This window comes from Diadema antillarum, unplaced genomic scaffold, assembly GCF_040938485.1.
Source record: "Diadema antillarum isolate AM-2024a unplaced genomic scaffold, OU_Dant_1.0 seq00000550_RagTag, whole genome shotgun sequence".
NCBI lineage: Eukaryota > Metazoa > Echinodermata > Echinoidea > Diadematoida > Diadematidae > Diadema > Diadema antillarum.
Window position 1 is genome coordinate 1,272,822 of NW_027271495.1, and position 14,679 is coordinate 1,287,500.

A 14,679-nucleotide genomic window follows, 5' to 3' on the forward strand; every position below is an offset into this window, starting at 1 on the left:
ATCATTTACTAGTAAATGCTGCATGCTACCAAGAGGTCTTTCAAAATAAACTTGCCCAAAATCTGTCCTCTGCAGGAAGGAAACCGCTCTCTGACCCAAATCTGCTAATGCTTGTCCCGATCTCGTCTTTTCTTCTTCTTCTTCTTCTTCTTCTTCTTCTTCTTCTTCTTGCTCTTCTTCTTCTCGTGTTCATCTTCTGTTCCGTCGTCTTCGGCTTCCGACCCCCCTCTCTGTTGCACGATACCTACAATATACAGCGGCAACATCCAGCATGCAGACAAAGCAATATTCTTCAAGAGCAATATTAGCACGCTGCACTTCTTCCTGGCAAACTTATTAATTTCCATATTCTGGTAATCTATGCCCAGTGATAAAGGTAGATAGATAGATAGATAGATAGATAGATAGATAGATAGATAAGATAGATAATAGGTCTAGCTAGTTTTTCATAAATCGCATTTCACACTTGTTAACCATCTCAATGTTCACATGCACAGACTATTTTGGTTTGTTTGTTTACCAAGTATTCGCGCGCATTAGCTTTTGGGTGAAAAGTCGTTGTATATAATTGGTAACGACAGCAGATACTCAGTCTGCAGATGCTTTAGGCAATGAAAGATGAACCTTATTCGTCTGAAAAATTGGCTTATCAAAAAAATCGCAACGTTCGACCCCGTAGAATTCACCTCTCATTGAGCGATTTGACCATAGTTATATACAAGATAAATAGTATATAGTACATGTCTCTAATAGGCACCTAATAATCTTATTTGGCAAATCCACCATGTGACAAACGATCATCCCACCAAAAAGGCACATCATTCTGTAGGCCTATAGTAGTATTATTTATTATAATATGATAAATAATACTGGTAATGTATAGGCCTACAGAATGATAGCCTTTGTCACGAACAAAAAAATCATCATAACATGTTTATGTCCAAGACTAGAACAACATACTGCTCAAAACGTCTATTGAGTTGATCCTTTTCAGGACCACCTCTCACACCGATAATTCTGTAATGGTGTACCAGATACCAGCAAAGCTAAAAAGTTTGAGGTATAATAGACAATAAGTGTGCTGAGCACCCGCAGTTACTTTTTCCCATCCACCAAACTGTGATGTGACTCGACTGAACCACAGAAATAGTTCTGTGGACTGAACTCTATTATTTACATGCTGCCCTCAACGTTCGTTGATACGAATCCTGGCAACAGAAAACAACTTCGATGCAGGATGGCGAAGTTCGTGATTGCAGGTATTGTGCAATGCTAATTTCTGCAATTACATTTATATTTCGTATCAAGAGCCGGGTAAAGAGAAAACTAGGCTGCTATTTTGTCCTTTCTAGTGGACAGCGTAAAAGATTGACGATGCATTCTGTGAAATATCGAATCTATCGAGTACCGTGGGTTGACCCGTCCATGCTCAGTCCCACGCGTTCGAAAATGTTTAAGTATTGAAACGGCGGCTATAATAAATATGCAGCATTGACGCAGCACGCTTGTCTACAAAACAAAGCAACATTTTAGATAGCATAACACTACAGTTTACTGGCTGCAATCACTGAAAGTTTTTTTTTTTTTCAATTTGTTAGTAATATGGTGCTCTGAAGTGAGCGCAACACACAACAGACACTTTAACTGTGACCAGCCCGAACGCGAAAGGAGACTGCGCACCACAGCCCAGCCCAGGGTTACAGACAGATTAGATAGACATTTGTCCTAATGGCTAAAGTAAACTTGGGAGTCCATGTTTATGTTTGGTGCTAATTGCTATGTTATTGTTAAAGTTGTGTATGGTTGGACCTACACTTCTCATTGACCATGTTTTGATTAAATACCTTCCAGTTGTATCTTAGAAAATATTCGACAACTTCACCTTAATTTCATCTCACCTACGGCAGAAAATATTGCAGATTCATATCACAGGCTTAGATTGTCAAGTCATTGCAGCATTAACTTTATTTGAAATTTCTTGTGCACTTATGTGTCCATTTTATCTAGAACTAAAATTGATAGTTTCTGCAGGCATACGGAAACTAGGTTTTTCCTTTAAATCTCATACTTTGAACAGATGCCTACACCTGTACTGTTTGTGCATAATTACTAGAACTCACAAGGTCAAAATACAGTACTCTCCGCATAATCGGGTAGGCTCGGGCAGAGCGTTTCTTACCCGATTAAGCGGAGTGCCCAATTAACAGAAGAACACGTCTCATTCACAATTGACACACACAATGTGTGTGTACATGCATTGTACACTGCACCAAACACCTACATTTGTTTATGCTTAATTAACAAGCGTGTTTGCACGGCACATTATACATACCTTACACTGGCTCAGTCACAAGCAATAAGTTACACTCTTTTTATGGACATATAATATAATTATGTAGCTGAAGACATATTATATCTACCGACAACTTTGTCGTTTGACTATAGACTCCTCGCTAACACGTACGCAGGCGTTTTCCGAATTAAACACGTCTCTTTGCGTGCACTAACCACGTAGAACGTCAGGTTACTTTTCGAGAAGTGACTGGGGAAAAGCAAAATTTAGGAGCTGGTGAATGGCCTGATTTTCGTTGCAAACTTCTTGTATTATGAATTGTGAGTGTTTTTGCGGAGCAAGGGAGGTGCGCAAGTGTTCTCAACTCCTGTCTGTCGATGCAGTTGTGAGTGCCAGCTACAGGTGAAAGGTTCGTTTACGTGTGGCAAGTGGGCACTGGTTCATGTGTTTACACATTTAATCACTTCCCAAATGATCGGTCTTCTTTGCAAATTAAGCGGAAATATATATATAAATATACAGTATATTGGGAAATCGGGCGGCTCTCAGCACACAATGCTATAAGTACGTATGGACAGAAATCACTGATATCTCTATGAAAGAACAAGGTCAGTGGTGGAAATGAGCTGCATGCTTGGCGGAGGTCTGCACTCTCAGAGTGCTTCTCTAGTAAGGTATGACATTATTTTTGTGTGTCATAATGCATTCATACTCCACCTTACTCTCATCTTCTACCAACAGGCAAGGCAGATTGTCCTTATTATGCCAGAGTGGAACTACTGGCTGATGAACTTAATGCAAACTTACCAGACTTCTCTGTCCACAAGATTGTAAAACAACCTAAAGAGTGGGAGGTAAGTTGTCCGTATATATGTTTCATTGATCTGAGTGACAGGCAATGTACATGTAGCAACTACATGTATCAGTCATGCATGTTGTAAAAACAGCACAGTTGTATCTAGACCTCTAATTACTTTAATGTATGTAGATTAGTCAGAAATAAATTAGGAACAGTATACGTAGCTGAATTAAGTATTTCCTGATTATGTTGTATAGCGCTATGCCCACCCAGGATCTCTGTTGTACTTGTGCTCCAGAAGAACACTCTATGACAATTGTTCAGGTTTTATGTACATGTACATGAAGTCACTTTATTGCAGCAAGTTCACACATTTGTGAAAGTATACAATGGTGTGATCGATTGGAGAGAGCAATACAGGAGAACAACCCCTTCTGCTCATGCTTTCAATTAATTATCTTCCCTTAAAAGTGAAAAGCACAAACTATATTCTTTTCTTTTCTTTTGATTTGTAAGATTTTTGTATTAGGGGACTGAGGTCATTGAATTGTTCCTGGTGTTTTTACATGTAATCAAGATCAATGAAGGTGAAAAAGATTTTGATGTAGTTTTGGGAAGTGAGAGAGTTTTGTGTAAGTGATGGTGCTCTGACTGTCTGTAATATTTAGGAGGTTGACATACTGTGGCTTGAGAGGCAGGGACTAGATGCGGGGATTTCTGAGAGAGAGAGAATGCCTGTCTCCTTTTGTAAGAAAAAGGATTCTATTCTAGGTGCTATATGACGATGATTTCTTTTCTGTGGAAAATATTCTATATGAATAAAACATTGCATGAAATTCATCTAGTCAAGTGAGGCTGCCATTTCATCATCTGTGGGTAATTTGTGCATTGAATCCCACGTTTGTATGAATGTTATTAATACTTTTCATTAATTTCTTGCAGAAATGGCTGCTAGAAACATGCAATCAGAATGGCTGGTCCTACAGCAAGTCACCAATTGTTTGGAGAGAGCTGCTTGATAGGGGCGGGGCTGGAGTGCTCATAGGCGGGTCCAATGAGTTCCAAGAGTATGCCTGTGGTTATTATGGCATCTCCTCCAAGCAGATGAGTACAGATATGACCAAAATATCAAAGGAAAACTTTGATACCAAAGTCATTGTGGATACTGAGGAGGAACACAGATTGAGTCTCAGCAAGCCTCTGCACATCTGCATCACCAATGCCTCCAGCCCCGTGGCCTACCACATGGTCAATGAGATGGCACGAGGAGATGTTTTGGGCAGCTCTGTAGAGGTCAGCATCAGGCTTTTGACAAGGCTGGAGGAGAAGACATATGTAGAGGGGCAGTGCATGGAGGCTTTTGATCTAGCCAGTCCACTTCTGAGAGGTGTGAAGGTTTGCACGGATGCCACGGAAGCGCTGTCAGGCGTCCACGTTGCAGTCTTCCTGGATGAATTCCCACTGACAGATGATGAGAAGGAGAATCTTGGTGGAGTGAGCAAGGCAGGATGTGAACAGTTCGCCGTGTACGGTCGCATTCTGAATCAGTTTGCCCAACAAGACGTTAGAGTGGTCATCGCAGGAAAAGGCAAACTGAACTTCTCTGCACTCATCTTGAAGCATAATGCCCCAAGGATTGCACGCCAGAATATCATCATCACACCACGGCACCAGGAAAACCAAGCCAAGGCTGCCATCGCACGAAAAATCAACGTAAATTCAGCAGGTGTTGCCGACCTCATCGTATGGGGAAATGTCGGAGGAATGACACATACTGACATCACAAAGGCACGCGTGTTCAAATATGAGGGTGCCATCTGGGGCCCACCGTCATATTCAAGACCAGTGATGGAGGTTGTCCATGATGAGAAGTGGCTGCAGAATGAATTTCGACAACTTATAAAGAATCATGCAGATGCCCTAGAGATCATGTTGAACCACCGCACGGCCATGTCTGAGGCACATGCTGTGAACAGTGTGATCACCCATTGGTTCAATGGGTCGTCCGGAGATGAGGTCTTTTCTTTGGGTGTTTACTCGGAGGGTGAGTTGTAACTCTCGTGCTATCTGGCTCTAAATGTTTAAAGATCAGAGATTTAAACCACAGCAGTGACATGGGTGTTGAAAATTCTGTAAAAACTGCATATGTGACTTCTTTTTATTTTTTTAATCAAATGATATGATATGTCAACATTGGATTTTTTTTTTTGTATGTAATTTCAAGGAGTATGCATTCGTGCAAATTCACTGCTTTCTTACTCTAATCTAAATCATTTTACATTGTACTTGATATCTTTTTATACCCCCGCCAAACGAAGTTTGAAGGGGGTATATAGGAATCAACGGACGGTCGGGCGGTCGGGCGGTCGGTCGGGCGGTCGGTCGGGCGGTCGGTCGGGCGGTCGGGCGGTCAGGCGGTCGGTCGGGCGGGCGGTCGGGCGGTCGGTCCGTTGCAAATCTTGCGTCGCGAACTACTTCCTCAGTTTTCAACCGATTCCCATAAAACTTGGCACAGATGTGTGCCTTGGGTTGTAGATGTGCAAGACGTATTTTTTGACAGTACCCAAAAGTTAGTTGCCATGGTAACGGCATATTATGGGCAAAAATGGGTACAAATCTTGCGTCGCGAACTCCTCCCACAGTTTTAGATCAATTTTTATGAAATTAGGTACAGATGTTCATCTGAATATGTTAATGTGCAAGACACATATTTCCGCAGTGGCAAAAAGTGCGTTGCCATGGTAACGGCATGTTATTGGTAAAATATAGGGCAAAATGCTTCATGGCAAAACTGCTTCATCAGTGTTCTTCCAATTCTCATGGAATTCATATTGAATGTTTGTCTTAGGATATAGGTCAGCATGACACATTTCTTGACAGTGACAAAAAGTATGTTGCCATGGTAACAGCTCACATATTATGAGCCAAAATGATGGAAAATTTTGTGTTGCAAACTACTTCCTCAGTTTTTGCCCAATTTCCATGAAACTTGGTACAGATGTGTGCCTTTGGTTGTAGATGTGCAAGACGCATTTTTTGACAGTACCCGAAAGTACGTTGCCATGGTAACGGCATATTAATGGCAGAAGATCAAGGAAAGATCTTGCGGATTTAACAACTTCCTCAGTTTTTTGACCAAAGCTTATGAAATGTGGCACACACCTTGATCTTGGTGGGAAGATGTGGAAGACATATTTTTCAGACGTGTCGGAAGCTGTGTTGCCATGGTAACGGCATATAAATGGCAGAAGATCAAGGAAAGATCTTGCGGATTGAACTACTTCCTCTGTATTCGACTGAAGCTCCTAAAATGTGGCACACACATTGGTCTTGGTGGGAAGATGTGCAAGACATATTTTTTGGACGTGTCGGAAGCTGCGTTGCCATGGTAACGGCATATTAATGGCGGAAGATCAAGGAAAGATCTTGTGGATTGAACTACTTCCTCAGTTTTTGACAAAAGCTTATGAAATGTGGCACACACAATAGTCTTGGTGGGAAGATGTGCAAGACATATTTTTCGGACGTGTCTGAAGCTGCGTTGCCATGGTAACGGCATTTAAATGGCAGAAGATCAAGGAAAGATCATTCCTTGGGTAAGACTGTCGTCACGGGGCGGGGGTATTAATCACCTTCAGTGATATTTTTGTATAAATCTAGCTGGAGTCTTTAAAGGGACTTTACAGTTGTGGTTGAGGTGAGGATTTAGCTTTTTAACATTTTGCAAGATATTCAGAAACCACTCTATGAGATGTCAAAAAGCATGCAATTGTAAGGGGTATCAAAAGTTTATTTGATGAAAATCGGTTTTGAAATGGCTGAGATATCCAAAAACAAGGTGAAACAAAGAGATCTTAATGAAAGGCATGGCCTGTCGCCTCTTATTATTATCATTTTTTTTGATATCTCAGCCATTTTAAAACCAATTTTCGTCAAATAAACATGGAATCCTTCTTAAAATTACATGCTCTTTCATATTTCATTTACGGCATAAGAGGTTTCTCATTATCTCACTTAGGAATGTTTTAAACCTGAATCCCCACCTCAACCAGTACTGCACTGTCCGTTTAATACACACAAAATGTTCCAAATGGGACTGCTTCATAAATTTTGTAGGACAAACTATGTCACTTATTGTAGGACCTCTAGTATGTATTTCAAAAACGTTTTCTTTCAATTGTGTCTTGACCTTATGTGACAGGTGAGAAATATCAGAAATACATTTTAGTTTATGCTAAAAATCAAGAGAATTTATACAGGAAGCAAACAAGAAAAACATATGTGCAACACTAAACAGAATTCAGTTTATTATTTACATTGTATTTGTCTCTTGTTTCTTTTCTCTGATAGGCTGGTATGACTTGCCAGGGGATATTTTCTTCTCACTCCCAGTCAAATTTCAGAAGGGGACGTGGGAAGTGGTTCAGGATCGTCAAATCACCCCAGAACTCCAGCAGGAGCTGGATGGAATCAAACAGGAGCTCCTTCACGAGAGGTACGTCATCTTTCCCCCGCCCAAGCAGGACACGCCTCCCCCCGAAGAGGCCGAGGAGGAAGAGGGCAAGAAAGTGTTTGGCGAGCAGGAAGCAGGAGTGGAAGACGGGGACGATAAGGGGGAGAAGGCAAACACGGGTGACGCCTCCGATTCGAGGTCGGGCCACCTTTCGCGCATCGCTGAAGAGACCGAGACAGATGCAACCAAGGACATCGACAGCCTGTCTGAGACTGACAAGTCCAAGGCAGCCACACCGGCAACTCCAGCGACACCTCAGGGCCAGTAGTTTTGTGGATTCCCGAAAGTTCAGCTTTATCCTTCCACAAGCTTGCTTTCTACAAGATCATGCCTACTTGCTGTTTCAACCAACAATCTATTCTGCTGTGATCCTGGATGCTATCAAATGATGATTTTTTTTTTTTTCAAGAAGGCAGAACATAACTGTGGTTTCACATGGGCTTGTAAGGATGCAATGTATGGGGCCCATGCAGATAAGGCATACTACATTGTAGGTCAACATTTTTGTGCTACAGAGTTGCTGGACTCTTTGCTTGATTTAAGTGATAATGAAATTGTGGCGAATGGCATTCTTAGCAAACATACTGAAAGTGAGGTATTTGACAGTATGTGATATTACCACTAAAGCCCCAATATAGTTAGAAAAAATCCAACAAGTGTACACAGAGGCAACTGACTAAACACATCACTTCATATTTTGCTATTACATGTATGTGGTCATGCAGTATTAAGAAATGGTTGCAAAATCTGTTAGTCATGAGGGGAGGCATAATAGACCAGAATTCAAAGGACCTACTCATTTACCTTTCCTTTGTGAGAGATATGTATCATGATAATCTGATCATAGAAATAACTATCCTGAAACTATTTGCTTGTCTTATCCATGCTACATACCTATTGTATAGTTTATTTCATCTGCTTGAGAAAGAAAGGTACATTAAAACATAAAATAATTGAACTCCCAAACTTTTCTCTATGTGCTATGGTGTAAATCCCCTGTGTGCCACATTATTCTGAGAAAGCGACATAGTCAGGCCATGGGAAAACATTAAACTGTTTTTTCCAAACGTATGCACTTTTTATAGATTTTTATTATCCTGGACATGTAATTGTAGAGAAAATGGCAAGCCTTGTTTTTATGCAAATTGCATAACAAATCTATGATTGTTTTTCTTTCAAATGACCAGTAGCTACATTATTGTAGAGCCATGACTTTTGCACACAAAACAATGACAGAAACTAAGAATTTACTCGCAAATCTAGGAGGGAACCATTTGATATTCAATCACCCCATAAAATGCAAGTTACATGAGACAGGATTCGTTACTCCGAATGTCCGTTATTCCCTGGATTCATTATTCCAAATTTTTGTTATTCCGAAAATGAAAAAAAAAAAGGTTCGTAATTAAATCAGGAGGTTCCTTATTAAGAAAGTCTGTTAATCCAAAAATTAAACATTAACTATTCTTAAGGTCCGTTCTTCTAAAAGTGGAATGGGCCTGATATTCGTTAAGGTGAAAACGTTTATTATGAGGTTTTTTAAATCTGGAGGCTTTGGTTGTTAATTTGTTTCTCAACATTTGGATTAACGAACCTGATTTTCATGTTCCAATTAACAAACCTTTCGATTAACCTTTGGAGATTCCTATCATTTACTGAACAAAAAATGCTTCATGATTATACGAACCTTAATCAATTTTCGGATTGACAAACCGTATGAATAACGAGCCTCCGAAATAACGCGCTACAAAATGTTTGTTATAACTAACCATATTGTATAATACAGTGTTTATCAAAGTCACAAACATCCATCCAAGTTATATGGACTTACTGTATTTTGTTATGACGAAACTTTGGAGTACCAAACCTTATACCATTTTTAACTAATATAATAACACAAATTCTCCTCGGTAATAGAGTGTAACACAAGGAGTAAATGCTTTCATTGTCCTCTGTAATTTGGCGATAGATGGGCGGGTTTGTGCGTTTGGGTAGAGTATGTGAACTTGGCACGCCGTCGACTGAGTCGGGCATGTGAACGTTGCACGTAAGAGTTAAATCACTTTAGCACTGCAAGGAGCGTTTGCAGCGCTCTTGTCAAAGAAGTCTTCTGGTAAACTGTCAAGTGTACATTATGGGCAATTGTTACGTAATGTATGACTGGTTGCATGAATGTAGCTTTGCACTATACGTGTACACCACTACTTATTTGGAAGTGACTTCAAATGCAAATTTTACATGCTTCGCACTTCTCTCTTTTTTTTTTCCAGGGGTTATTGATATAATTGTCTTATGATTACGGATTCCTACAAGGAAAAAATGTGAGTCTTCATTGTGAAATTATGACTTTGAAAGCTGTGTACACTGTACAATACGTGCCCATTATAATGAACACAGTTATAACGAAATTCCGGTTACAACAAAGTAAAAATTCAGGCTACATCATTATCCACTCTATGTATTTTTATCATTCACTTGTTCAGTTATAACAAAATTTTGATACAACAAAAGAAAACTGCCGGTCCTGAGGACTTCGTTATAATGGGAGTCCACTGTACATATATTGTACATGTACCTCACATGAGTTCTGGCATGTAGGCCCATGTATGTGAATATTTGGTACTGTGATGGAAGGGTTGCTTTTGTGCAAACAGAAACTGCAAAGCTTGAAGTGTGTGCAAAAGTCCCTCCATTCATAAACACTTTGTATGGCCATGTCTGTCTATGGCACAATGCATATAGTGTAGTACATGTATCCGACTCCATTATGTATGAAAAAGACATGAGAAGTGATGGTGGAGGTAACTTGTTGCGTTAGATGTATTGTCATATCAGAAGCATTCTGTTTTGTATATCTTCATTTTCTCTGAACGGGTTGATGCTTATTGTGTGTAAATAATGTACATTAATGTTATAATATAACTGGAAATAGAGCTATATCTTAAATTCTAAATGATTTGTAAGTGCTATGATCTGTGAAGAGGGACTTATGGAGAAAATTGTTGTTTGTAATGGAAAATTGACATCTGATTCTAAGTGAGAATATCAAATACACAAAGAATATTTCCTCTTTCATTTAGAACAATCTCGTCATTCCACAAAACGGCAAAAAATGTCTGATGTCTTGCTTGTATTTTTGTGGATATTGTTTTGATAATGATGTGTAAAGTTCAACTGTCGAGAGTTGGAAAAGATGTATAAAGAGTGATAACCAGACATACACATGAAAAAACAAAACAAAACAAAAACAGCCTGATATTTTATGTGTTTATATACATTGTAATCCATGCTTTGCCAATCAGAAAAAAAAAAAAAGTTTAGCTTTGGGTGAGCAAGATCATATTGAAATCACAGTTATCATAACTTTTCATTACATACATGCAAAGGATAGTGTATGGTATCTGCATCTACAAACCAATACTCACCATAATCTAGCTCTTCTACTGAAGAGAAGATGCTTAAATTTCAATCATATTTTTTCCTATACCTAGAATTCCTTCCCCTCCCATTTTCCACTCATAGTAATGACTCCAAAATGACAGTTCAGTGAAGAGAGTTATTTATTAGTAGTACCGTATGAGACAAAAATGTGAATGGCATTTTTATTTGCGATATGAAAGGGATAACAAACCTATAACGGCTTTAAACTCTGTGATATGTGCAACTGAGGTTGCCGCGTGGGTCTGTAGTAGATCCCTGGTTATATGATGTTTCATTGGGATGTAGTGCCTAATGGCTATTTTGGTTGTATTTTTTTTTTCACTGCTTGATGTTGTCGGTGCTCTTCTCATCCTGACTTCCATATGCCTTACCTAGGCTTCATGCAGTTTTTTATTTTATAATTTCATTCCATCTTTTACTGGTAGGCCTAAACCCACCTGGATTTCATATTGCTTTATCAAATGTGCATATTCATGCACAGTTTTGTGTAAATGGCACAAAGATGTGTATATGAAGAGATTTTGCAGTTTGTTTGTACAAAGTGAATCATAAGTCTGGAACAGGACTCCTTATTTTGAATAAAAGATACTTGTACCATTATTACTCATTTGCCTGTTATTTTTTGTTTATTTCCATACACTATGTTATTTAACTATGTTTTAACATAAATATTGTTTCGTCTCATGGAATATTGTGTAGTGAGGAAATTATCTTGTGATCCATTGTCATTGTGAAAATCTACAAAATTGTCACAGTGAAACATGGATTGAATGGGATATAGGTCCTAGTATAGTTGAAAATATTAGGGAGACAATTTGTGTCTCCTTAACATTTTCAACTATATGATACATATTTATATATACATAAATGTGTGTGTGTTTTTTATATATATATATATATATATATATATATATATATATATATGTACATAAATGTGTGTGTGTGTGTGTGTGTGTGTGTGTGTGTGTGTGTGTGTGTGTGTGTGTGTGCACTTACCCATGGTGTAAAACGAGGACACACGTACGAACTTCACATTTAAACCGAGGACACACAGACAACCGAGGACGTCCTCGGTACGCAGACCATTCCAAACGGTCTTTTTTTTTTGCATTCTTTTCCATGTAGGGGTACATGTTTGTAGGTTCTCGATTAGCATTATTGTAATAAGTCCTCGGTTGGATGGTACGCATGAGTCCTCGGTTGACAAGAGTCCTACTGACACACAGGTCCTCGGTTATGCGGTAAATTTCTTATGGGTAAAACAGGTCCTCTGTTTCCACCATAGATGTGTGCGTGTGTGTGTGTGTAATGACCTGTGGTATGCAAACCGCAATGTAATCCTCGCTGTTTAATTGTAATGAGCTTAAAATTAATGAATTTACAACCAGTTTTGGCTGTTACAGAAAGCAAACGTACAGTTAATGACACAACATAGCATTACTCTATAAAAATAAAAATACATATAATCCCGAAATATTTCGTCCAGCAAAAGTTCACTGACCAAGTGTTCTAAAATTCTTGACGGCTGATGATCCAAAGGAGAAGTAGACCAGGGAGGTGTCACCTACCTTAGTAGACTAAATCGTGTGTATGAAATATCCCATGCACAGAAATGATTGATATATATCTTCAGAGTTCCAAACTTGCAGTCAACCACAAGAATTTGCTTTCTTTTGGTAATGAAACCTTATTCTTTGTTACCAAAGAAAGTGAAATGTCCATGTCCTCGTCGAAAAAAATGAATTGAATTAAATATTGGTCAGATGTATTCATAAATGCGATTTCATGACATTTTCTTTTTCGAGAGCAAAAGAATTCTAGAGCGTTCTCCACCTCCCTAGCTTGCATAGTCTAAAATATTCTATACCATTGTGCCACCAAACAGATTAAAGTGACATGAAATCAATTTTGTGACAAGTTACACACATCATGCGTTTTACTAAATATTTTGAAAAATAATCGAATAACGTCGACCTACTGTTATTATAGGCAATTATCACTCGTGTTTCTTTTCTTAATTGTGATACCAAACTTGCAAAATACTCCCGACCTCTCTAAACCACTCCTGCGGGGTTTGACAAATCTTTCAAAGCCGGATGAAGCTTTACGAGCCTGTACATTATTATCCGATTGCCTTCTCGTGTGTCTGTGTATCCGTGTCTGTCTGTCTGTCTGTCTCTCTGCTTGTCTTTGCCTCCCACCTCTTCGTTGGAATTTGGTTCGCCATAAGCTGTGCGAATAATCCTCAAATTACTAGACACACACCCACCGAGTTTAAAACCCCAAATCTAATCGACACGGAACGGTTCTGTCCCCTTCCCAAAACTCTTATTTGTGCATCTGATCGCAAATTTGAGACGAGACATGAATGTGTGAGATTGTTCCCTCGATACACTAATCCAGCGTTAAAAATAAATACCAGTCCGGAATCAGCGAAAGCTGCGCATACAAGACGGAAATAACCCCCATCGCCAGAACTAAACACGCCGGAACAAAACCGCGCTGAGCTGAATTGACTAAATGTCGTCTTCTCCATTAGAAACCACAGTTTTCTGGTTTGTAATTGTGAGCATCTCCCGCAGGCGTTGTCGTCATGAGATTTTTCTTTTTTTTTTTTACTCGCCGGAACAATGTTTTCGTGGGAGGTATCCTCAGTGTTCATAAAGCGAGGGTCTGAATATACAATTTTCTATCAACATTTGACAACTAATTGAACAACATCTCTTTCAGTAATGTCTTGATTTTTGCTTCTGACGGTAGGCAGATTATTTCTTTGCGGATAGCGGCTGAAAGAGATCGCAGTTCGTCTTTATATTTAAATGATTATTACGACCATGTGTTTTTAATTGCTGAGTATACGTCCTTCGCGCCAGGTTATAGCATTATACGTCTGTTACGCGTTTTTTTTTTTTTTAACAAGATTGCGTTTCCTTACTATCAACTGACGTAAAAAGATAAACTTATATTGTAACTGAATACATGTGAGGCCAACAGATGCACACTTTCTCGCAAGCTCATAATGGAAAAGTTAAATTAATTTGGAAAATTTAGTTTCATTTCATACTCAAAGGAAAACACAGAATTAAGTGAATTTCATGTTTGTCCATGCATGAACTTGTCATTCTGCACGAAGGGGATTTAAAATGGGCTTTAAAAAAAAGATGTTAAAGAGTGAAAGATAAAAATGATCAGTTACAAATTGTATACGACATTCACCCTCCTTCATTACTCCACTCGTAAAGGAATCAATGAAGATAACATCCTGATATATCGTAATTCTCCTATGGTGCCAGGCTGTTTTTCTTCTAATTTCAATTGAATGGCAATTTAAGTCGCCTGCCCATTATTTCAAACAGCGTAATCTCTGTCTTTTGATTAGTCGTCAAATCTTGTTCACAGCATCAACGACGAAATACCCCGAGATCATAATATGATAATATAATTATACACACACACACACACACACACACACACACACATCCTACAAATTTACAAACACTCACAACTAATATGTAACACCGTTTCAACCTTCAAGACTATCAGAGATACTTTTTACAATTGCCTCTGTAAGTGACTTTGACCTGCCTTATTTTCTCTCCTCCGTTTCTTGCATCTTCAACATTTGAAACGAAA

At 38.9% G+C, this 14,679-nt stretch overlaps 1 protein-coding gene across 1 annotated transcript; it reads left to right on the forward strand.

Moving 5' to 3' along the window:
- The first annotated feature begins 1,231 nt into the window (after positions 1–1,231).
- Positions 1,232–7,924, forward strand: LOC139734838 (putative malate dehydrogenase 1B). The gene is made up of 4 exons (XM_071645624.1): positions 1,232–1,259; positions 3,035–3,147; positions 4,035–5,136; positions 7,443–7,924. The coding sequence occupies exons 1-4, from the start codon at positions 1,238–1,240 to the stop codon at positions 7,871–7,873; spliced, it is 1,668 nt and encodes a 555-aa protein (XP_071501725.1). The 5' UTR covers positions 1,232–1,237; the 3' UTR covers positions 7,874–7,924.
- Positions 7,925–14,679: the final 6,755 nt, after the last annotated feature.